Source organism: Salmo salar, chromosome ssa23 (assembly GCF_905237065.1).
Source record: "Salmo salar chromosome ssa23, Ssal_v3.1, whole genome shotgun sequence".
In the NCBI taxonomy this organism is placed as follows: domain Eukaryota; kingdom Metazoa; phylum Chordata; class Actinopteri; order Salmoniformes; family Salmonidae; genus Salmo; species Salmo salar.
The window spans coordinates 6,592,937-6,618,085 of record NC_059464.1 but is presented as its reverse complement, the minus strand read 5'-3'; the positions used below and the strand labels follow the sequence as shown (position 1 = coordinate 6,618,085).

The 25,149-nt window shown below is 43.0% G+C and overlaps 1 protein-coding gene across 4 annotated transcripts in view; it reads right to left on the bottom strand.

The window, feature by feature from the left end:
• The window catches only part of LOC106584005 (protein Niban 1), a 46,234-nt gene extending 31,652 nt beyond the window's left edge, over positions 1 to 14,582 (bottom strand). Inside the window, exon 1 of one of the 4 annotated variants that reach the window (XM_014168735.2) lies at positions 14,243 to 14,582. In XM_014168735.2, coding sequence (XP_014024210.1) covers positions 14,243 to 14,297 — 55 coding nt within the window. In that variant the 5' untranslated portion in view covers positions 14,298 to 14,582. The remainder of the gene's footprint in view (positions 1 to 14,242) is intronic. The other 3 variants (XM_014168734.2, XM_014168737.2, XM_045706444.1) reach the window with 3 other exon arrangements.
• Between the last annotated feature and the right edge of the window lie 10,567 nt (positions 14,583 to 25,149).

The window sequence follows — 25,149 nt, the reverse complement described above, 5'->3', positions numbered from 1 at the left end:
CCCCAAGTATGCTGGCAAGAGCATCCTGTCTGGTGTAGAGATCAACAAGGCCTATTGTGTCATCACTACCGTGTCCCGCGCCACCTAGGCCTGGATGTGGGCAAGGTTCTTGGTAGCCTGGCGAGGTACACTTCCAAGCAAGGTGTTACGTTCCCCAGTTTCTGTGTTGTTGTGGGTTTGTATGTGTTTATGTGTGTATTTCAGGAAATGGCTTCCTGTAGTCCTAAGAAGCTGATTGGTTGGCCCCATTGATGATTGGAGCTCTGACCCCGCCCTCTCGTCAGGAGATACAGCTGTTTTCAATTACCGACTCCTTCTGCAGCTTTAAAAGCCAGTGTTCTTTTTTTTTTTTTTTTTTTAGGAGGAGGGAGCTTCTTGGTATGTCCTGTATTTTGTTGTTGGTCTGTATGAATTTTTGTAAATGATTTTGTAGCCGGTACTGCTGATGTTTGTGTATGCCATAGGACTGTGTTTTTGATTAGTGAAATTGTTCACTTTAAGTTTGTATTATTCTGTTTCATTTGATCCCAGGGGGGAAGGCACCTTGGGAGTGCTTTGGCAGGAGGCCTGCGGGCATAGATATACTAGTATGTACTATGTCTATGCACACTAGGTAAGACCTGAGCGACCCATCCCCTGTACTTGGTTAGTGTGCTAGTTAGTTGAGTTGTAGGTAGAAGGGGTTCTTTTACTTTCTTTACTTTGGTTCTGTCCAGACCCTTTTCCCCAAATTACCATGTGAAGAAATAAATTCCCTGTTAACGGTAATATATTCTGCCTCTTATCCTTTCCTGCATCTACAGTCACATACCTCTTTCACTCCATGGGGAGGTGAGTGTAGCAGGGTTTTGCGTTCCCTCCAAGAGGCGTGCGTAACACAAGGGCTTTGGGATGGAGATGCAATATGGCAGTCGTGCCAACATATCTCACCAGCCACCTGGTGAAAGGGACTTTGTGGATCTGAGGCTCTTTCCCCTGTTGCCTCATCATCCTCCAAATCCCAACATCAGCCGCCTCAGAGCGCAACTGGTCCTTGTTTGGGAACACACACCAAAGCACGCAACAGGCTGACCAATACAAGGGTTGAAAAATTGGTGGCCATCTGGGAAAATTTGAGGATTTTTGAGCCGGACAACGATCTATCCTCAAGGTTGGAAAGTGACAGTGAAGCTGAGGCCTCAGTCTGATGTTCAAGAGGTGGACATTGAGGAGGTCCAGGGAGAAGACATCGAAGCCCGAGAGGAAGACAACCAGAGCTTTAGTTTCTAGACTATCATTTAACAGATGTATGCTGAAAATGTTTTTGGGAGATGCGATGGATCATTTAATATTCCCTTTTGTTCAGTGAAATCATCCCATGTGAAGAGTCAACTAATTTCATTAAAGTTCAATTTGTAACTACATTTATTTCTATTGGAAGGATTTAATCATTTGCAATCGTCTACTTAAGGTAAAAGGTTTGTATGTCTCCATTTGATATGGAAATATATCCAATGCAAAAAATATTTTTTGCATATTTCTGTTTATTCCCAGGGAAAGTTTGTACCTGAATATTCCTCAATGTGCAACCCTACTAGTCACACTCCCCCGCTGGCTGCCAGCCTGTCACATAGCGTTTGCATATCTGCTGAGCTTTGAAAGGTAAAATAATGATAAACAGTTGTGGTTTTACATACTAAGCTTCCAGCGATCAGGCTGGCCAATCCAGAGCTGGCTCACAGGGGGGAGTTTTCAACTGTGTGTAAATTGTGTTCTGTTGAAGGAGGGCAAGCTCAACAGGCTATACCATTTACATCCATCCACAACCCCATTTATTGCATTATGGAAAGGAGGTTCTGGAACCTAATTCTGTGGAGTAGGTGTTATCACAGTAAAAAAGGTTCTGTGCTCAGATGAGATTGTGAGGTGTTCTATTATCGTCATGACCTGCTCCTCAGTATCAGTTAGCAATAGTGTTGCTGTACTGGTGACCTCAAGTGATGTATTGACTGTGACATGTTTTCACTGCAGGCTTCAGCAGTAGTAGACATGACAAAGCAGGGTGCCATGGGATGCTGGGATTCATGTGTGTAATAAGAACATTGATATTGAATGACAGCCAGAAGCAAGTCTAATATTTCCCCAATGAAAAATATCTCTGCACTGTGTACTATAATAAACATCTTTGTCCTCACAATGAGGAAACGCCTGGGATGTTGAGTAAGAGGGCTTTTGTGGACAATAAGTGTATTTTCTTTACAACTACTGTATGCAGCACAACTTTAGAATTACAACCTGCAAGACAATGTATAAGTAGTTCAGGATAGTGGAGAACAAATATGTTAAACACCACCTGGTCCTAGCCAGACCTGAGCTGCTAAGCTCACATTTATTGGGGTGTGATACTGCTCCCGGTTTCACTACGAGCTTTGGAAGCTTTACATTTTCTCTTTATTGAGCCCAAAGTCATCCAGTCTCTGTGGCTCTCGCTCGGGGTCTCTCTGACACTTGCGCTCTCTCTCTCTCTCTGGGTCTCTCTGACACTTGCACTCTCTCTTGCTCAAGAGGTCACAGCCCACTGGACACAAACTGGTTGAATCGACATTGTGTCAATGTATTGTGACATGGAATCTTGTTGGAAAATACATTGGATTTGAGAAAAGTCATCGCCTGTTTTGAGGGTGAAATTTCAAACACAGGACTGTCATCATGGTAACCAAATTTCAACAGACAAACTTTATATAGAATATGTTGAATTCGTACCCTTAACTACGTCAGATCTTCAATGTTTTATCCACTATCAGAAAATAACAATAGGCTGGACAGCACCTCCCACTGGATCATTTTTCTATCTACAGATACCCTTCGGTCTCCCATCCAGGGTTTAAACCAAGCACAGCCCAGCTATTACATTTGTAATAGTCAGTGACAATGTGCTATCATAAGAATGATTGAAATTGAAATTCTACCCTCTAAACAATTGATGCTTTTTTCAAATCCAAAGTATGTTCCACAGACTCCACGTCGAAACAATGTTGATTCAACCAGTTTGTGGGCATGTTCAAGATAGCATACGTAGGTCCTCACAGGACTCTGGAGATCATCACAATTGCTGTAATAATCTGCACAGAATCTCAAATGGATTTGGTCACTTCCACCTAAATGTACAGTACCAGTCAAAAGTTTGGACACACCTACTCATTCAAGGGTTTTTCTTTATCAAAATATTACCCAATTATCCATGTTGAAATGACGTAGTGTGCCTAGGGCTGTTGCGGTGACCGTATTACCGCCACACAGGAGGTCACAAGTCATGAAGGCAGTCAAATTCCACGTGACCGTTTAGTTGTGGTAATAAGGCTCCTCCATGCTCTGATGCTGCTGATGGTCATTATTAGTCTACCAAACTTGCTAACTGCCTGGTACTCAGCACTCTATTATCCCTCTAATCACTCTGACAGCATTGCAAATGTAATCAAAAATCTAATCAAACACTTAATGAGAGCCCATGAGCTCATGTTGCGCAACATTTCTATAGGCTATGCAATTGCGAGAGAAAACAGAGTGGTGGCTTCTATTAAAAGGAGAATGATCCCATCAGCTTTCTATAGGCTAGGCATAATATATTTATTAATTTCCCAATATTAAGAGCATTGCTTATCTTTATAACATTAGTATAGCCTACCTGGCTGGCATGAAAATTAACTACGGGGCATAGCGTCCTCCATTCACTATTTAAGTGAATAGATGACATGCATTTTTTCCCCCTGCCCCTGTTTCGAGACAGGTGCATGATAATGGTCCATTCTAAATCAAAATAAATGTCACACATTTATTATTTAGTGTATGTAAAGTAGAGGTCGACCGATTCATCGGAATGGCCGATTAATTAAGGCCAATTTCAAGTTTTCATAACAATCGGTAATCGGTATTTTTGGACACCGATTGTGGCCGATTTTTAATTATTATTTATTATTATTTTATTTTTTTACACCTTTATTTAACTAGGCAAGTCAGTTAACCTGTTATGGCTAGGGGGCAGTATTTTCACGTCCGGATAAAAAACGTACCCAATTTAATCTGATTATTACTCCTGCCCAGAAACTAGAATATGCATATAATTATTAGCTTTGGATAGAAAACACCCCACAGTTTCTAAAACTGTTTGAATGGTGTCTGTGAGTATAACAGAACTCATTTGGCAGGCCAAAACCTGAGAAGATTCTGTACAGGAAGTACCCTGTCTGACCATTTCTTGGCCTTCTTGATTATCTCTATCCAATACAGGGGATCTCTGCTGTTACGTGACACTTCCTACGGCTCCCATGGGCTCTCAGAAGGCGGCAAAAAGCTGAATGTATCGAGGCAGCCCCTGGCTGAAAAACATTAGCGCGTTTGGATAGTGGCCAGTCACAGTACTATGAGACTCAGGCTCGTGCACGAGGGGATCCCATGCTTTTATTTTCTCTCTCTTTTGTACATAAACACGCTTTCCCGGTCGGAATATTATCGCTTTTTTAACGAGAAAAATGGCATAAAAATTGATTTTAAACAGCGGTTGACATGCTTCGAAGTACGGTAATGGAATATTTAGAAATTTGTCACGAAATGCGTCGTGCGCGTGACCCTTATTTACACTTCGGATAGTGTCTTGAACGCACAAACAAAACGCCGCTATTTGGATATAACTATGGATTATTTTGAACCAAACCAACATTTGTTATTGAAGTAGCAGTCCTGGGAGTGCATTCTGACGAAGAACACCAAAGGTAATCAAACTTTTCTAATAGTAAATCGGAGTTTGGTCAGGGCTAAACTTGGTGGGTGTCAAAATAGCTAGCCGTGATGGCTGGGCTTTCTACTCAGAATATTGCAAAATGTGCTTTCACCGAAAGCTATTTTAACAATCGGACACCTCGATTGCACAAAGGAGTTCTGTATCTATAATTCTTAAAATAATTGTTATGTTTTTTGTGAACATTTATCGTGAGTAATTTAGTAAATTCACCGGAGGTTTGCGGGGGGTATGCTAGTTCTGAACGTCACATGCTAATGTAAAAAGCTGTTTTTTGATATAAATATGAACTTGATTGAACAAAACATGCATGTATTGTATAACATAATGTCCTAGGTGTGTCATCTGATGAAGATCATCAAAGGTTAGTGCTGCATTTAGCTGTGGTTTTGTTTTTTGTGACATTATATGCTAGCTTGAAAAATGGGTGTCTGATTATTTCTGGCTGGGTACTCTGCTGACAAAATCTAATGTTTTGCTTTCGCTGTAAAGCCTTTTTGAAATCGGACAGTGTGGTTAGATAAAGGAGAGTCTTGTCTTTAAAATGCTGTAAAATAGTCATATGTTTGAAAAATTGAAGTTTTTGTATTTTTGAGGAATTTGTCATTCGCGCCACGCCTATCATTGGATATTGGAGCAGGTGTTCCGCTAGCGGAACGTCTAGATGTAAGAGGTTTTAAGAACACATTCTTATTTTCAATGACAGAACGACAGATTTTTACCTTGTCAGCTCGGGGATTCGTTTTTGCAACCTTCCGGTTACTAGTCCAATGCTCTAACCACCTGCCTTACATTGCACTCCACAAGGAGCCAGCGTGGCAGGCTGACTACCTGTTACGCGAGGGCAGCAAGAAGCCAAGGTAAGTTGCTAGCTAGCATTAAACTTATCTTATAAAAAACAATCAATCTTAACATAATCACTTGTTAACTACACATGGTTGATGAGATTACTAGTTTATCTAGCGTGTCCTGCGTTCTCATGTTCTGAGCAAGGAACTTAAACCTTAGCTTTTTTACATGGCACATATTGCACTTTTACTTTCTTCTCCAACACTTTGTTTTTGCATTTTTTAAACCAAATTGAACATGTTTAATTATTTATTTGAGGCTAAATAGATTTTATTGTTGTATTATATTAAGTTAAAATAAGTGTTCATTCAGTATTGTTGTAATTGTCATTTTTACAAATACATTTCTTTTTTTAAATCGGCCAATTAATCGGTGCCGGCCTTTTCTGGTCCTCCAATAATCGGTATCGGTATTGGCGTTGAAAAATCATAATCGGTCAACCTCTAATGTAAAGACAAGATTAAATCAAGAATAGTCTGATGAGTTACAATATTAGCCTATCACTCGTGAGATGGTGCCGACAGAGATGGTTGCCTCGCTTCGAGTCCTTTAGGAAACTATGCAGTATTCTGTTTTTTATGTATTATTTCTTACATCGTTACACCAGGAAATCTTAATTCTTATTACATACAGCTGGGAAGAACTATTGGATATAAGAGCAACGTCAACTTACCAACATTACGACCAGGAATAAGACTTTCCCGAAGCAAATTCTCTGTTTGGACCACCACCGAGGACAATGGATCTAATCCCAGAAGCCGACCCAAGACAATGGCGCCGCAGGAGGGGCAGACGGAGAGGCCTCCTGGTCAGGCTCCGTAGACGTACACATCGCCAACCACTCCCGAATATACTACTCGTCAATGTCCAGTCTCTTGACAACAAGGTAGACAAAATTCGAGCAAGGGTTGCCTTCCAGAGAGACATCAGAGATCGTAACATTCTCTGTTTCACAGAAACATGGCTCTCTCGGGATATGTTGTCGAAATCGGTACAGCCACCGGGCTTCTCCATGCATCGCGCCGACAGAGATAAACACCTCTCTGGGAAGAGGAAGGGCGGGGGTGTATGCTTCATGATTAACAACTCATGGTGTAATCATAACAAAATACAGGAACTCGAGTCCTTCTGTTCACCTGACCCTGAATTCCTCACAATCAAATGCCAACCATATAACCTTCCAAGAGAATTCTCATCAGTTATCATCACAGCTGTGTACATTACCCCTCAAGCAGATACCACGACGGCCCTCAAGGAACTTCAGTGGACTCTATGTAAACTGGAAACCATATATCCTGAGGCTGCATGTATTGTAGCTGGGGATTTTAACAAAGCAAATTTGAGAACAAGGCTACCCAAATTCTATCAGTATATTGATTGCACTACGTGCGGGGGTAATCCACTGCTCCTCTAACTTCCGCAATGCATACAAAGCTCTCTCCCGCCCTCCCTTCGACAAATCCAACCAACATCTTGCTCCTACCGTCTTATAGGCAGAAACTTAAACAGGATGTACGAGTGACTAGAACCATTCAACGATGGTCTGACTAATCGAAATCCACACTTCAAGATTGTTTTGATCACGCAAACTGGGATATGTTCCGGTCAGCCTCAGAGAATAACATCGACCTATACGCTGATTCAGTTAGTGAATTTATAAGGAAGTGCATTGGAGATGTTGTACCCACTGTGACTATTAAAACCTACCCTAACCAGAAACTGTGGATGGATTGCGGCATTCGCGCAAAACTGAATGCGCGAACCACCGCATTTAACCATGGAAAGAGGTCTGGGAATATGGCTGAATATAAACAGTGTAGTTATTCTCTCAGCAAGGCAATTAAAGCAAAATGCCAGTACAGGGACAAAGTGGAGTCGCAATTCAACGGCTCAGACTCGAGACGTATGTGGCAGGGTCTACAGGAAATCACGGACTACTAAAACAAAACCAGCCACGTCACGAACACCGATGTCACGCTTCCAGACAAACTAAACACCTCCTTTGCCCACTTTGAGAATAATACAGTGCCACTGTCGCGGCCCACTAACAAGAACTGCGCCCCCCCTCTCCTTCTCCGTGGCCGACGTGAGTAAAATATTTAAATATGTTAACCCTTGCAAGGCTGCTGCCCCAGACGCCATCCCTAGCCGTGTCCTCAGAGCATGCGCAGACCAGCTGGCTGGTGTGTTACCGGACATATTAAATCGCTCTCTACCCCAGTCTGCTGTCCCCACATGCTTCAAGGTGGCCACCATTGTTCCTGTACCCAAGAAGACAAAGATAACTGAACTAAATGACTACTGCCCAGTAGCACTCACTTCTGTCATCATGAAGTGCTTTGAGAGACTAGTCAAGGATCATATCACCTCCACCTTACCGGCCACCCTAGACCCACTTCAGTTTGCATACCGCTCTAACAGGTTCACAGATGATGCAATCGCCATCACACTGCACACTGCACACTGCCTTATCCCATCTGGACAAGAGGAATACCTATGTAAGAATGCTGTTCATTGACTACAGCTCAGCGTTCAACACCATAGTACCCTCCAAGCTCATCATCAAGTTGGAGGCCATGGGCCTAAACCCCGCCCTGTGCAATTGGATCCTGGACTTTCTGACAGGCCGCCCCCAGGTGGTGAAGGTAGGAAACAACATCTCCACCTCACTGACCCTCAACACTGGGGCCCCACAAGGGTGCGTGCTCAGCCCCCTCCTGTACTCCCTGTTCACCCACGACTGCGTGGCCATGCACGCCTCCAACTCAATCATCAAGTTTGCAGACGACACAACAGTAGCGGGCTTGATTACCAACAACGAAGAGACAGCCTACAGGGAGGAGGTAAGGGCACTCAGAGTGTGGTGTCAGGAAAACAACCTCTCACTCAACGTCAACAAAATAAAGGAGATGATCGTGGACTTCAGGAAACAGCAGAGAGAGCACCCCCCATCCACATCGAAGGGACAGCAGTGGAGAAAGTGGAAAGTTTTAAGTTCCTCGACAATCAACGACAAACTGAAATGGTCCACCCACACAGACAGTGTGGTGAAGAAGGCGCAACAGCACCACTGTCATACAAAGTCTTACTGAACCAAACCTGGTCATTGATAATGGGAATGTGTCTTGTGTCGTAGCAGTACCATACATTGGCATCATGTTAACAAAAACACATTGCAGCTTGCCTGTGTGGAAAACTGACATTTACATACCAGCCGGCATTCCTTTAATGTTTGGCCCTATAGAATGAGGATTTCTCCCTTCACCTGAATCAGTGTAGTTTGGCTCGGTTCAATCAAAATTAAAACAGAGTCACTTTCATTTATAAACAGCCACTTTTTCAAGAAGGGTGTAATTGCAGATCGCAATTCGGAGAGTTTTCTGACATGAGCATTTCTTGATGTGAAGTTACACATATGATGTTAGTTCGGTTCAACGAACATGAAAGCTGAATTCAGAATAGATTAGAACAATGTCGGTTGCTAAATTCTTCCACATAGGCAATATCTTTGGTACTTCTCAACTTCTCAATAAGACACCTTACCTACCCCAATTGTAGACGTAATTGGATAGGTAAGTCAGGCACAGATAATGCTAAAGCTGTGCAGTGCCGAAACACACCCTTTTTTGTGTGAAAAAAATCGTCAGCAGACTATCCAGCTCTTGTGACTCATTAGTCACAATAAAACAGTGATGAGACATGGTTATATGTGATCACGTTACATAATTTGTGTAGATGGTTATCATAATGTGTTAAGACATTATGTATAAATTATGCTATCAATTTGTGAACAGTACAATTAGTAATATGTAGCCATAGATTCTTGAAGAATCTAACTTATAAATGCTTCATTCGCTTATCAATGGTCTTACCCCATCAGAACCCAAAATAAGCTTGTTTACTCCATTGTTTGTACACTGTATAAACACTGTATAGCTTCAAAACATGGTTAAAACTATCATTTTGATATCATGGATGGTCAGTCCTTGCATCTCTCTCTCTCTCTCTCTCTCTAGCCTCTCTCTCTCTCTCTCTCTAGTCTCTCTCTAGTCTCTCTCTCTCTAGTCTCTCTCTCTATCTATTCAGTCTTAACCTGGCCTCTCAACAGTGAGTGTTTCCTTAACCTTGGAGAAATCTCACTCTCCAGGGGATGGGTCTTTACATTGATCTAGAGCAGGGTTTCCCAAAACCTGTAAATCAGCTGTGTATTGCTAGGGCGAAACCCTGATCTACACCTCAGTGACGGACTTAACTCACATACTTTCATCTGACCTTTTTTCTTTGTCATATCATATATGTAAAGGAATCTTTAGCATCAATTTGAATGGATGCACGGTATATCGGTTAACATATCGGAATCGGCCCAATGTCTAGTTTAACGCCAATGTGCAAAACTGATGTCAAAGCTGATGTGCATACCTATATAACGTAGGTACATGACGTAATGATGCCACGTAAAATGTAGCGCTACACCTGCAACACAGCATTCCTGACCTAGTCCACAATGTCTGCTGTGTGGATTGAGCAGTCAACAAGTCGAGCAGTCATTTGAAAGAGAAAGAAAATTTCCGCGAGACAATTCAAAGGCGAAATCCATTAACGGCAAGATAATGTAAATCATTGCCCTTGACAATCAACCGTTCTCTGTCGTGGGTGATGTTGGCTTTCGACGACTGGTCGAACATCGTTACACACTACCAAGTGCGCTATTTTTCAGATGTTGTCCTACCGGAGTTACACAGTAACTGCTATTAGCTTCACGACTGACATTTGGACCAGCGATATCAGCCCCATGAGCATGCTGAGTCTGACAGCACAGTGGGTCGTCAAGGATTTCGTACTGAGGAAAGTCGTATTGCATGCTCATGAATGTGCTGCTTGTCATACCGCTGCTGCCATTTCAATGGCATTTCAGAACATGTTTGAAACATGGAAACATGAACACACTAGCTAGCTCCATTCGAACAACGTGATACGCTCTGTCGTGGCATTGAAAAGCCTGTTCAGCAAAACTGCCGACAGACTGTGCACAAGCGATTCGGTGGCATTCTCTCTTTACTGTGTTGCCACCATGCTCGATGCTATGTACAAGGACCGCTACTTCGATGCAGACAAGAAACAGGGTTTATGTGAAATGTTACATACACAGCTGGACAAGATGGAAACAGACACAGTGACAGTGCGCACAGAGGAAGAGAGGCCATGGACAGACAGAGCTGAAATTTCACTGCTTGACATGTATGATGAAATCCTGGTTGAGAATGAAACGACTAAACAAATGAACAACGAAACAGCACAGCAAGTAAGTGAAAGAAAGAGGTTTTGATTATGTTTTACTGGTAATGGGGACATATGTAAATGCCAACAAAATAACGTTTTGGTCAGTGTGTGTGTGTGTGTGTGTGTGTGTGTGTGTGTGTGTGTGTGTGTGTGTGTGTGTGTGTGTGTGTGTGTGTGTGTGTGTGTGTGTGTGTAAAATTACTTAACTAGGCAAGTCAGTTAACAACAAATTCTTATTTACAATGACGGGCTACCCCGGCCAAACTCGGACGGATGTGATACAGCCTGGATTCAAACCAGGGACTAGTGACACCTCTTGCACTGAGATGCAGTGCCTTAGACCGCTGCGTCCATGTGTGTGTGTTAAATATTTAACTGTACTAGAATGCTTAAAAGGCAGCTCAAATTTTAAATATCGGTTAACGGTATCGATATCGTTTTTTGGGGGGGCAAGGAAAATATTGGATATCGGTATCGGCCAAAAATGTCATATCGGCGCATCACTATTAATGTACAATTATGCAAATCTATGTTATTATTCATTTCAGATAGTTGTTTATGGTAGAGAATGACATGGCCAAAGCTTAACATCCGAAAGCACTGTCCATTAGCACCTGCTAACACACACACACACACAAACAATGAATGAGAGAAAGAGAGAGATAATAATCCTTTGTCCACAGTCCCCACCCATATGTTTCTCAATAGACACCATGGTAACCTGAATAGAGAAAGGTAAAACAGATCCAGGAACCTTTTGACTGCTTCTCACTTTTCAGCTGCCTGCAAGGCTAGAAGTGGGTGACCTGACTTGATAAAGCCCTGCCAGATACAGACAAACAGCAGAACCAGGACTAGGGTGAAACTCCAAAAGGTTCTTTCAGGAAGGTTCTATGAGGCTACTGTATAATTCCCATGACATCCTCCTATGCTCCGATGTATATTTATTTGCTGTTCTCTCCATATCTCCAGTCTGTCTCAGGCTAGTGATGTAGCATGACGTATCCTACAGCCACATCACATCACACCAGTGACCATCCACGCCTCCTGCAGATTTTGAACTTTTGATCTTTCTCAGATGACATTGACCAAGCAATTGGTGATTTGATCTTTTTACATAGTAGGATCCTCAAGTGTTAGTCAAACATACAGTACCAATCAAAAGTTGACACACCTACTCATTCCATGGTTTTTCTTTATTTTTACTATTTTCTACATTGTAGAATAATAGTGAAGACATCAAAACTATTAAATAACACATATGGAATCATGTAGTAACCAAAAAAGTGTTAATCAAATCAAAATATATTTTAGATTTTAGATTCTTCAAAGTAGCCACCCTTTGCCAACTCTTGGCATTCTCTCAACCAGCTTCATGCATTTAAATTAACAGGTGTGCCTTGTTAAAACTTAATTTGGGGAATTTCTTTCCTTTTTAATTTGTTTGTGGGCATGATGCTACAAGCTTGGCACACCTGTATTTGGGGAGTTTCTCCCATTATTCTCTGCAGATCCTCTCAAGCTCTCTCAGGTTGGATGGGGAGCATTGCTGCACAGCTATTTTTTTCAGGTCTCTCCAGATCATTCGATCAGGTTCAAGTCCGGGCTCTGGCTTGGCCACTCAAGGACATTCAGAGACTTGTCCCGAAGCCACTCCTGCGTTGTCTTGGCTGTGTGCTTAGGGTCGTTGTCCTGTTGGAAGGTGAACCTTCGCCCCAGTCTGAGGTCCTGAGTGCTCTGAAGCAGGTTTTCATCAAGGATCTTTCTGTACTTTGCTCCATTCATCTTTGCCTCAATACTGACTAGTCTCCCAGTCCTTGCCGCTGAAAAACAGCCCCACAAGCACGATGCCCCCACCATGCTTCACCGTAGGGATGGTGCCAGGTTTCCTCCAGACGCAATGCTTGGCATTCAGGCCAAAGAGTTCAATGTTGGTTTCATCAGACCAGAGAATCTTGTTTCTTTAGGTGCCTTTTTTGCAAACTCCAAGCGGGCTGTCATGTGCATTTTACTGAGAGGTCGCTTCTGTCTGGCCACTCTACCATAAAGGCCTGATTTGGTGGAGTGCTGCAGAGATGGTTGTCCTTCTGGAAGGTTCTCCCATCTCCACAGAGGAACTCTAGGGCTCTGTCAGAGTGACCATCGGTTCTTGGTCACCTCCCTGACCAAGGCCCCTTCTCCCCCGATTGCTAAGTTTGGCCGGGCGGCCAGCTCTAGGAAGAGTTTTTGGTAGTTCCAAACTTCTTCCATTTAAGAATGATGGAGTTCCTGTGGGACCTTCAATGCAGTAGAAATGTTTTGTACCCTTCCCCAGATCTGTGCCTCGACACAATCCTGCCTCGGAGCTCTACGGACAATTCCTCCGACCTCATGGCTTGGTTTTTGCTCTGACATGCACTGTCAACTGTGGGACCTTATATAGACAGGTGTGTACCCTTTCCAAATCATGTCCAATCAATTGAATTTACCACAGGTGGACTCCAATCAAGTTGTAGACACATCTCAAGGATGATCAATGGAAACAGGATGCACCTGAGCTCAATTTCGAAGCTCATAGCAAAGGGTCTGAATACTTATGTAAATAAGGTATTTATGTTTTTAATTTTTAATATATTTGCAAAAATTTCTAAAAACCTGTTTTTGCGCTTTGTCATTATGGGGTATTGTGTGTGGATTGGTGATGATTTTTTTTGGTAATCAATTTTCGAATAAGGCTGTAACGTAACAAAATTTGGAAAAAGTCAAGGGGTCTGAATACTTTCCGAAGGCACTGTATTTGTATTTTCTTGACCAAGCATATCAGGTGATAAGATATGATGAATAGAAAAAAACAGTTCCACTGAGAAAGACCAAATCAAGCTAACCACTGGGCAAAAACTGGTTGAACAACATTGTTTCCACGTCATTTCAACCCCCCCAAAATATATGATGTCTTTGAATCAATGTGGAAAACTGATTGTATTTTAAAAAGTCATTAACATAAGGGAATTTCGGATTTTTTACACCCAATTTAACCTAAATCCAAAAACAGGACGGCATTTTTTGTTGATTGTGTTGAATTAACCTTATTTGACAACTCAACCAAATGAACCTAAATCAAAACTAGACGTCATACTCACGTCTGTGCCCAGTGGGTAGCAGCCTATGCGACAGTGGAACAAAATATTGAAGACGGTGTGAATGAAAAAAAAACTTCAATAAATTGGTTTGTAAAATTTGTCAGCGGAAAACAGAGTGGCATAACCTTGCCACTCTCGCAGGTATAGACTACCACGCAACCGCGTCTGGAGCAGACAAAGTATGAGCACACGTAATCATTTTGGAAAAGTGTTCCTTTACCTCGTATGTAGTTGGATCCATGTTCATCTAGGAGACTAGAAGGCGATAACCCCATGTTGGCGGGCTGCTTTTGGAGAAGAGTCTACTCTCCGCAGGTATGGTTCACTCCTCAGGTGTACTGTGTCGCATCGATCGTGGCGCCGCACGGTGGAGACGCCTCTCTCTGTCTTCCTGCTCAGTGACTGTCATTCAATGACAAGCGGGCGTGGATATAGTGGACAGTCCAGCTGTTATTGTGAACTCCCCATCCCACAAGCGCGACTTCCTCGTTCTCGTTCATCATCTCGTTTATTCATCGGCCCCTAAAGATGTAGATTCGTATTGCTTCACGCCAGGAGGCAAAATAATAACCTCAGTCTGGTTTGGAAAATACAAGACATCAGACAGCCGATTCCCACAAAATGGGAGCAGGCAGCCTCAATCAATCTTTAATTTAGGGGGGGGCTTGTCCAACTCAAGCTGTCATAAAAAATATCACCCCCTCCCCAAATTGAAAAATATTTTCACATGACCCTCCCCTTGTAATAAACTCAATATAATGTTTACGACCACGAATAACAATAAATGTAGCGACCCTACGTTTTAAAATGTTGATATCACCTTTGCAACATGCTATTGTGGCACAGTTGATGCCAGGCAGGGCTACGTCTGAAGGTTCAGAGTTAGCTGACCACCACAGATGAGCTCACTCGCCCTGCCTGTTTCATTACTTCACGATCAGAGCTGGTTGCAGACAATGATCAGCTAGGGGGAATCAGATTTTAAAAATGTTGATGCCACATTTGTAATTATATAAAATACAGTGGGGAGAACAAGTATTTGATACACTGCCGATTTTGCAGGTTTTCCTACTTACAAAGCATGTTGAGGTCTGTCATTTTTATCATGGGTACACTTCAACTGTGAGAGATGGAATCTAAAACAAAAATCCAGAAAATCACATTGTATGATTTTTAAGTAATTCATTTGCATTTTATTGCATGACATAAGTATTTGATCACCTACCAACCAGTTAGAATTCCAGCTCTCACAGACCTGTTAGTTTTTCTGAAGCCCTCCTGTTCTCCACTCAATACCTGTATTAAAACTGCACCTGTTTGAACTCGTTACCTGTATAAAAGACACCTGTCCACACACTCAATCAAACAGACTCCAACCTCTCCACAATGGCCAAGACCAGAGAGCTGTGTAAGGACATCAGGGATAAAATTGTAGACCTGCACAAGGCTGGGATGGGCTACAGGACAATAGGCAAGCAGCTTGGTGAGAAGGCAACAACTGTTGGCGCAATTATTAGAACATGGAAGGAGTTCAAGATGACGGTCAATCACCCTCGGTCTGGGGCTCCATGCAAGATCTCACCTCGTGGGGAATCAATGATCATGAGGAAGGTGAGGGATCAGCCCAGAACTACACGCCAGGACCTGGTCAATGACCTGAAGAGAGCTGGGACCACAGTCTCAAAGAAAACCATTAGAAACACACTACACCGTCATGGATTAAAATCCTTCAGCGCACGCCAGCGCATGTCCAGGCCCGTCTGAAGTTTGCCAATGACCATCTGGATGATCCAGAGGAGGAATGGGAGAAGGTCATGTGGTCTGATGAGACAAAAATAGAGCTTTTTGGTCTAAACTCCACTCGCCATGTTTGGAGGAAGAAGAAGGATGAGTACAACCCCAAGAACACCATCCCAACCGTGAAACATCATTATTTGGGGATGCTTTTCTGCAAAGGGGACAGGACGACTGCACCGTATTGAGGGGAGGATGGATGGGGCCATGTATCGCGAGATCTTGGCCAACAACCTCCTTCCCTCAGTAAGAGCATTGAAGATGGGTCGTGGCTGGGTCTTCCAGCATGACAACGACCCGAAACACACAGCCAGGAGTGGCTCCGTAAGAAGCATCTCAAGGTCCTGGAGTGGCCTAGCCAGTCTCCAGACCTGAACCCAATAGAACATCTTTGGAGGGAGCTGAAAGTCCGTATTGCCCAGCGACAGCCCCGAAACCTGAAGGATCTGGAGAAGGTCTGTATGGAGGAGTGGGCCAAAATCCCTGCTGCAGTGTGTGCAAACCTGGTCAAGAACTACAGGAAATGTATGATCTCTGTAATTGCAAACAAAGGTTTCTGTACCAAATATTAAGTTCTGCTTTTCTGATGTATCAAATACTTTTGTCATGCAATAAAATGCAAATTAATTACTTAAAAATCACACAATGTGATTTTCTGGATTTTCTGTCTCTCACAGTTGAAGTGTACCTATGATAAAAATGACAGACCTCTACATGCTTTGTAAGTAGTAAAACCTGCAAAATCGGCAGTGTATCAAATATTTGTTCTCCCCACTGTATATGCAACAAATTTTCCACCAACAGGTTTCTGTGCCAATGCATCACACAACCAATAAACAAAACACCTACTTCAGGCACTTTGTTATCATGGTCTGGGTTTTCAACACTACAATAAATAAACTATGTCAATCTCGACAAACAGAAAACACATCCCTCCCTATCCTGTAGGCTTACCCAGTATCGAAGGCTTGGCTTGTAACTTTATGAATGTCATTTTAAAATCAGGCTAGGGTCCTTTTCTCTCCATTTCCGCCTGACTGACGTGCCCAAAGTAAACTGCCTGTTACTCAGGCCCTGAAGCCAGGATATGCATATAATTGGTACCATTGGTTAGAAAATACTTTGAAGTTTGTAGAAATGTTAAAAATAATGCATGAGACTATAACACAATAGATATGGTAGGAGAAAATCCAAAGAAAAAACAACCAGAATTCTTTTTTTTAAGAGCCCATGCTCTTACAATGGAAAGTATAGGGGCATATCCAAATCCATCGCCCAGATTGCAATTACTATGGCTCCCACTAGATGTCAACAGTCTTTGTTCAAGGTTTCAGGCTTGTTTCTTTCACTGTTGACGTTGAGACTGGTGTTTTGCGGGTACTATTTAATGAAGCTGCCAGTTGAGGACTTGTGAGGCGTCTGTTTCTCAAACTAGCCACTCTAATGTACTTGTCCTCTTGCTCAGTTGTGCACCGGGGCCTCCCGCTCCTCTTTATATTCTGGTTAGAGCCAGTTTGCACCAGTCTGTGAAGGGAGTAGTACACAGCGTGGTACGAGATCTTCAGTTTCTTGGAAATTTCTCGCATTGAATAGCCTTCATTTCTCAGAACAAGAATAGACTGACGAGTTTCAGAAGAAAGTTATTTGTTTCTGGACATTTTGAGCCTGTAATCGAACCCACAAATGCTGCTGCTCCAGATACTCAACTAGACTAAAGAAGGCCAGTTTTATTGCTTCTTTAATCAGAACAACAGTTTTCAGCTGTGCTAGCATAATTGCAAAAGGGTTTTCAAATCAAATCAAATCAAATGTATTTATAAAGCCCTTCTTACATCAGCTGATATCTCAAAGTGCTGTACAGAAACCCAGCCGAAAACCCCAAACAGCAAGCAATGCAGGTGTAGAAGCACGGTGGCTAGGGAAAACTCCCTAGTAAGGCCAGAACCTAGGAAAATACCTAGAGAGGAACCAGGCTATGAGGGGTGGCCAGTCCTCTTCTGGTTGTGCCAGGTGGAGATTATAACAGAACATGGCCAAGATGTTCAAATGTTCATAAATGACCAGCATGGTCAAATAATAATAATCACAGTTGTCGAGGGTGCAACAAGTCAACACCTCAGGAGTAAATGTCAGTTGGCTTTTCATAGCCGATCATTGAGAGTATCTCTACCGCTCCTGCTGTCTCTAGAGAGTTGAAAACAGCAGGTCTGGGACAGGTAGCACGGTCAGGGTTCCATAGCCGCAGGCAGAACATTTGAAACTGGAGCAGCAGCACGGCCAGGTGGACTAGGGACAGCAAGGAGTCATCAGGCCAGGTAGTCCTGAGGCGTGGTCCTAGGGCTCAGGTCCTCCGAGAGAAAGAAAGAAAGAGAGAAAGAGAGAGAGAATTAGAGAGAGCATACTTAAATTCACACAGAACACCGGATAAGACAGGAGAAATACTCCAGATATAACGGGTTTTCTAATGATCAATTAGCCTTTTAAAATTATCAACTTGGATTAGCTAACACAACGTGCAATTGGAACACAGGAGTGATGGTTGCTGATAATGGGCATCTGTACGCCTATGGAGATATTCTATAAAAAAAAATCAGCCGTTTACAATAGTCATTTACAACATTAACAAAGTCTACAGTGTATTTCTGATCAATTTGATGTCACTTTTAATGGACAAAAAATGTGCTTTTCTTTCAAAAACAAGGGCATTTCTAAGTGACCCTAAACTTTTGAATGGTAGTGTATATGTATATATATTCTTAATGCATTCCTTGCTTAGATTTATGTGTATTTTGGGTATGTGTTGTGACACTGTTAGATATTACTTGTTAGATATTACTGCACTGTCAAAGCTAGAAGCACAAGCATTTCGCTACACCCACAATAACATCTGCTAAATACATCTATGTGACCAATAACATTTTATTTGATTTACACTTACGTATGTTACTTCCAAGGCCGTTTCATGGGGATTATTATGGTTGTCTCAATCATGTTATATACTTAGGCTATTGTAACAAGGCATATGCTACCACTGTAGGTCTACTGCCACTGCCCAAGGGCTTACCAGGCTTTCAATGCAACTGCCATTAGTGCTCACTTTGCCACCAATGAACCCTGGTTAGAGTGTCTGTTGCAGCTTTCACTTTCTTCCACTACATTGGTGGCAGCGTTAGGATCACGTCCAGCTCACATCTAGTTATGTGATCTAGTGGTGGGAAGCATTCTGTTTTCAACATTGTGTTGGGTGTAATTACATTGATATATCTAGTGAACAATGGATAAGCTGAAACTGAATGGAAAGTGCTATGCACTGACCAGTTATTCAGAAGAGAATCCTCTGTGACTGTCTAATTACATAAGTTAACTTACAAGTGTATACCCAAAACAAACACATTCTACACATTTAAAAACTATTTAAAATGTTGTTAAGACCATGGTGTTATTTTGTAACTGAAGCTTATATATATCAAATAACCTGACAATGATCCACATCATATTGGAAGACAAATAATTTAAGTGTGTTACGCAGCAAAACACAACTATCCTTTTTTATTGGATAAAAACCAGTAATATCAATCACTGTTGAGCCATCCTGTTCTGATCTAGTGAGATGGAGTACAACTTGGTCACAACTTGCAGACTTGTTTACGTGCTGCTGTGCGTTTTGTTGCCGATCTTACTTTGCTACTTCACGGTTTTTACTTTTTCATTACCGTATATTTTTAGTTTTTCCCTCACTCAACTTTTTTCATTCAACTTTTTCACCCCGGAGGTTTTATCTGGACATGGTTCGTCAGGACTTCAAACAGCCGAAGCTAAGTAACATTAACATGATGCCTTCTAATTGCAGTCGTTGTACTTATAATATACAGGAGAATGATCGCCTTACGGTGAGGATAGCTGTGCTGCAAGCCCAGCTTCAGACGCAATCGTTAGGCAAGGGCAATTTCAGTGTAGGAAAGGATGAAACAGCGTCTGTGCCACCAGTAAGTACAGATAGTAACGTTAGTATAAACCCCCTCGCACGGTCCCCGCAGCCGGACAACTTTCTCATGGCTTCTGGAGGGAAACGCTGTAGGAATGCTCAACCGGTGTCGCTTATTCAGCCGACAGAAACTTTCAACCGGTTCTCCCCATTAAGCGAGTCGGAGTCGGAGGCCGAAACTTCTCTGGTCTCTGCTCCTCCCGTTATGGGGTCTGAGACGCCGAAGCCTCTCACCATTAGCTCTGACAAATTGAAAACCCTAGTCATTGGCGACTCCATTACCCGCAGTATTAGACTAAAAACGAATCATCCAGCGATCATACACTGTTTACCAGGGGGCAGGGCTACCGACGTTAAGGCTAATCTAAAGACGGTGCTGGCTAAAGCTAAAACTGGCGAGTGTAGAGAGTATACAGATATTGTTATCCACGTCGGCACCAACGATGTTAGGATGAAACAGTCAGAGGTCACCAAGCGCAACATAGCTTCAGCGTGTAAATCAGCTAGAAAGATGTGTCGGCATCGATTAATTGTCTCTGGCCCCCTCCCAGTTAGGGGGAGTGATGAGCTCTACAGCAGAGTCTCACAACTCAATCGCTGGTTGAAAACTGTTTTCTGCCCCTCCCAAAAGATAGAATTTGTAGATAATTGGCCCTCTTTCTGGGACTCACCCACAAACAGGACCAAGCCTGGCCTGTTGAGGAGTGACGGACTCCATCCTAGCTGGAGGGGTGCTCTCATCTTATCTACGAACATAGACAGGGCTCTAACTCCTCTAGCTCTACAATGAAATAGCCTGCCAGCTTAGTGGAGTCTGCCACTAGCACAGTCAGTGTAGTCAGCTCAGCTATCCCCATTGAGACCGTGTCTGTGCCTCGATCTAGGTTGGGCAAAATTAAAGATGGCGGTGTTTGCTTTAGCAATCTCACTAGTATAAAGACCTCCTCCATTCCTGCCATTATTAAAAGAGATTGTGATACCTCACGTCTCAAAATAGGACTACTTAATGTTAGATCCCTCACTTCAAAGGCAGTTATAGTCAATGAACTAATCACTGATCATAATCTTGATGTGATTGGCCTGACTGAAACATGGCTTAAGCCTGATGAATTTACTGTGTTAAATGAGGCCACACCCCCTGGTTACACTAGTGACCATATCCCCCACGCATCCCGCAAAGGCGGAGGTGTTGCTAACATTTATGATAGCAAATTTAAATTTACCCCAAAAAAAACAACAACGACGTTTTCGTCTTTTGAGTTTCTAGTCATGAAATCTATGCAGCCTACTCAATCACTTTTTATAGCTACTGTTTACAGGCCTCCTGGGCCATATGCAGCGTTCCTCACTGAGTTCCCTGAATTCCTATCGGACCTTGTAGTCATCGCAGATAATATTCAAATTTTTGGTGACTTTAATATTCACATGGAAAAGTCCACAGACCCACTCCAAAAGGCTTTCGGAGCCATCATCGACTCAGTGGGTTTTGTCCAACATGTCTCTGGACCTACTCACTGCCACAGTCATACTCTGGACCTAGTTTTGTCCCATGGAATAAATGTTGTGGATCTTAATGTTTTTCCTCATAATCCTGGACTATCGGACCACCATTTTATTACGTTCGCAATCGCAACAAATAATCTGCTCAGACCCCAACCAAGAAGCATTAAAAGTCGTGCTATAAATTCTCAGAACACCCAAAGATTCCTTGATGCCCTACCAGACTCCCTCTGCCTACCCAAGGACGTCAGAGGACAAAAATCAGTTAACCACCTAACCGAGGAACTCAATTTAACCTTGCGCAATACCCTAGATGCAGTTGCACACCTAAAAACTAAAAACATTTGTCATAAGAAACTAGCTCCCTGGTATACAGAAAATACACGAGCTCTGAAGCAAGCTTCCAGAAAATTGGAACGGAAATGGCGCCACACCAAACTGGAAGTCTTCCGACTAGCTTGGAAAGACAGTACCGTGCAGTATCGAAGAGCCCTCACTGCTGCTCGATCATCCTATTTTTCCAACTTAATTGAGGAAAATAAGAACAATCCGAAATTTCTTTTTGATACTGTCGCAAAGTTAACTAAAAAGCAGCATTCCCCAGGAGAGGATGGCTCTCACTTCAGCAGTGATGAATTCATGAACTTCTTTGAGGAAAAGATCATGATCATTAGAAAGCAAATTACGGACTCCTGTTTAAATCTGCGTATTCCTCCAAAGCTCCGTTGTCCTGAGTCTGCACAACCCTGCCAGGACCTAGGATCAAGGGAGACACTAAAGTGTTTTAGTACTATATCTCTTGACACAATGATGAAAATAATCATGGCCTCTAAACCTTCAAGCTGCATACTGGACCCTATGCCAACTAAACTACTGAAAGAGCTGCTTTCTGTGCTTGGCCCTCCTATGTTGAACATAATAAACGGCTCTCTATCCACGGGATGTGTACCAAACTCACTAAAAGTGGCAGTAATAAAGCCTCTCTTGAAAAAGCCAAATCTTGACCCAGAAATTATAAAAAACTATCGGCCGATATCTAATCTCTCTCCAAAATTTTTGAAAAAGCTGCTGCGCAGCAACTCACTGCCTTCCTGAAGTCAAACAATGTACACGAAACGCTTCAGTCTCGTTTTAGACCCCATCATAGCACTGAGACTTCACTTGTGAAGTTGGTAAATTACCTTTTAATGACGTCAGACCGAGGTTCTGCATCTGTCCTCGTGCTCCTAGATCTTAGTGCTGCTTTTGATACCATCGATCACCACATTCTTTTGGAGAGATTGGAAACCCAAATTGGTCTACACGGACAAGTTCTGGCCTGGTTTAGGTCTTATCTGTCGGAAAGATATCAGTTTGTCTCTGTGAATGGTTTGTCCTCTGACAAATCAACTGTAAATTCCGGTGTTCCTCAAGGTTCCGTTTTAGGACCACTATTGTTTTCACTATATATTTTACCTCTTGGGGATGTCATTCGAAAACATAATGTTAAATTTCACTGCAATGCGGATGACACACAGCTGTACATTTCAATGAAACATGGTGAAGCCCCAAAATTACCCTCGCTAGAAGCCTGTGTCTCAGACATAAGGAAGTGGATGGCTGCAAACTTTCTACTCTTAAACTCGGACAAAACAAAGATGCTTGTTCTAGGTCCCAAGAAACAAAGAGATCTTCTGTTGAATCTGACAATTAATCTGGATGGTTGTACAGTCGCCTCAAATAAAACTGTGAAGGACCTCGGCGTTACTCTGGACCCTGATCTCTCTTTTGAAGAACATATCAAGACTGTTTCAAGGACAGCTTTTTTCCATCTACGTAACATTGCAAAAATCAGAAACTTTCTGTCCAAAAATGACGCAGAAAAATTAATCCATGCCTTTTGTTACTTCTAGGTTGGACTACTGCAATGCTCTAATTTCCGGCTACCCGGATAAAGCACTAAATAAACTTCAGTTAAAATTTGATCATATTACTCCAGTGCTAGCCTCCCTACACTGGCTTCCTGTTAAGGCAAGGGCTGATTTCAAGGTTTTACTGCTAACCTACAAAGCATTACATGGGCTTGCTCCTACCTATCTTTCCGATTTGGTCCTGCCGTACATACCTACACGTACGCTACGGTCACAAGACGCGGGCCTCCTAATTGTTCCTAGAATTTCTAAGCAAACAGCTGGAGGCAGGGCTTTCTCCTATAGAGCTCCATTTTTATGGAATAGTCTGCCTACCCATGTGAGAGACGCAGACTCAGTCTCAACCTTTAAGTCTTTACTGAAGACATATCTCTTCAGTAGGTCCTATGATTAAGTGTAGTCTGGCCCAGGGGTGTGAAGGTGAATGGAAAGGCTGGAGCAACGAACCGCCCTTGCTGTCTCTGCCTGGCCGGTTTCCCCTCTTTCCACTGGGATTCTCTGCCTCTACCCCTATTACGGGGGCTGAGTCACTGGCTTACTGGTGTTCTTCCATGCCGTCCCTGGGTGGGGTGCGTCACTTGAGTGGATTGAGTCACTGACGTGGTCTTCCTGTGTGGGTTGGCGCCCCCCCTTGGGCTGTGCCGTGGTGGAGATCTTTGTGGGCTATACTCGGCCTTGTCCCGGGATGGTATGTTGGTGGTTGGAGATATCCCTCCAGTGGTGTGGAGGCTGTGCTTTGGCAAAGTGGGTGGGGTTATATCCTACCTGTTTGGCCCTGTCCGGGGGGTTTCATCGGATGGGGCCACAGTGTCTCCTGACCCCTCCTGTCTCAGCCTCCAGTATTTATGCTGCAGTAGTTTATGTGTCGGGGGGCTAGGGTCAGTCTGTCACATCTGGAGTATTTCTCTTGTCTTTTCCGGTGTCCTGTGTGAATTTAAATATGCTCTCTCTAATTCTCTCTTTCTCTTTCTTTCTTTCTCTCTCTCGGAGGACCTGAGCCCTAGGACCATGCCTCAGGACTACCTGGCTTGATGACTCCTTGCTGTCCCCAGTTCACCTGGCCGTGCTCCTGCTCCAGTTCCAACTGTTCTGCCTGCAGCTATGGAACCCTGACCTGTTCACCGGACGTGCTACCTGTCCCAGACCTGTTGTCCCAGACCTGCTGGAACCCTGACCTATTCACCGGACGTGCTACCTGTCCCAGACCTGCTGTTTTCAACTCTCTAGAGACAGCAGGAGCGGTAGAGATACTCTCAAAGATCGGCTATGAAAAAGCCAACTGACACTTACTCTTGTGTTACTGACTTGTTGCACCCTCGACAACTACTATGATTATTATTATTTGACAATGCTGGTCATTTATGAACATTTGAACATCTAGGCCATGTGCTGTTATAATCTCCACCCGGCACAGCCAGAAGAGGACTGGCCACCCCTCATAGCCTGGTTCCTCTCTAGGTTTCTTCCTAGGTTTTGGCCTTTCTCGGGAGTTTTTCCTAGCCACCGTGCTTCTACACCTGCATTGCTTGCTGTTTGGGGTTTTAGGCTGGGTTTCTGTACAGCACTTTGTGATATCAGCTGATGTAAGAAGGGCTATATAAATAAATTTGATTTGATTTGATGGAGTAGGATTTTCTACAGCCTAGAATCGAGGCCTTTCCCAGTCATAAAGGACGAAGCTAGGCCCCTCTTTGTTCTCATTGGCAAAGACTGAACTCAAGCTATGGGTTATATGTCAGACTCTCCTACACCACTTTGTCCAACATGTTATACCCCAGAGGTTGTAAATAACCCTATTTTTAATTTGATATAACTTGTATCATTATTATAGGGCCGTGAAACCCATAGCCTGAAGGCTTCAGACTGAGCATTTCTCACTGGAAATTGCTGCTGACATTGAACATAGCTTAGGGTATTTAATTCATTTCAGACTCTCCT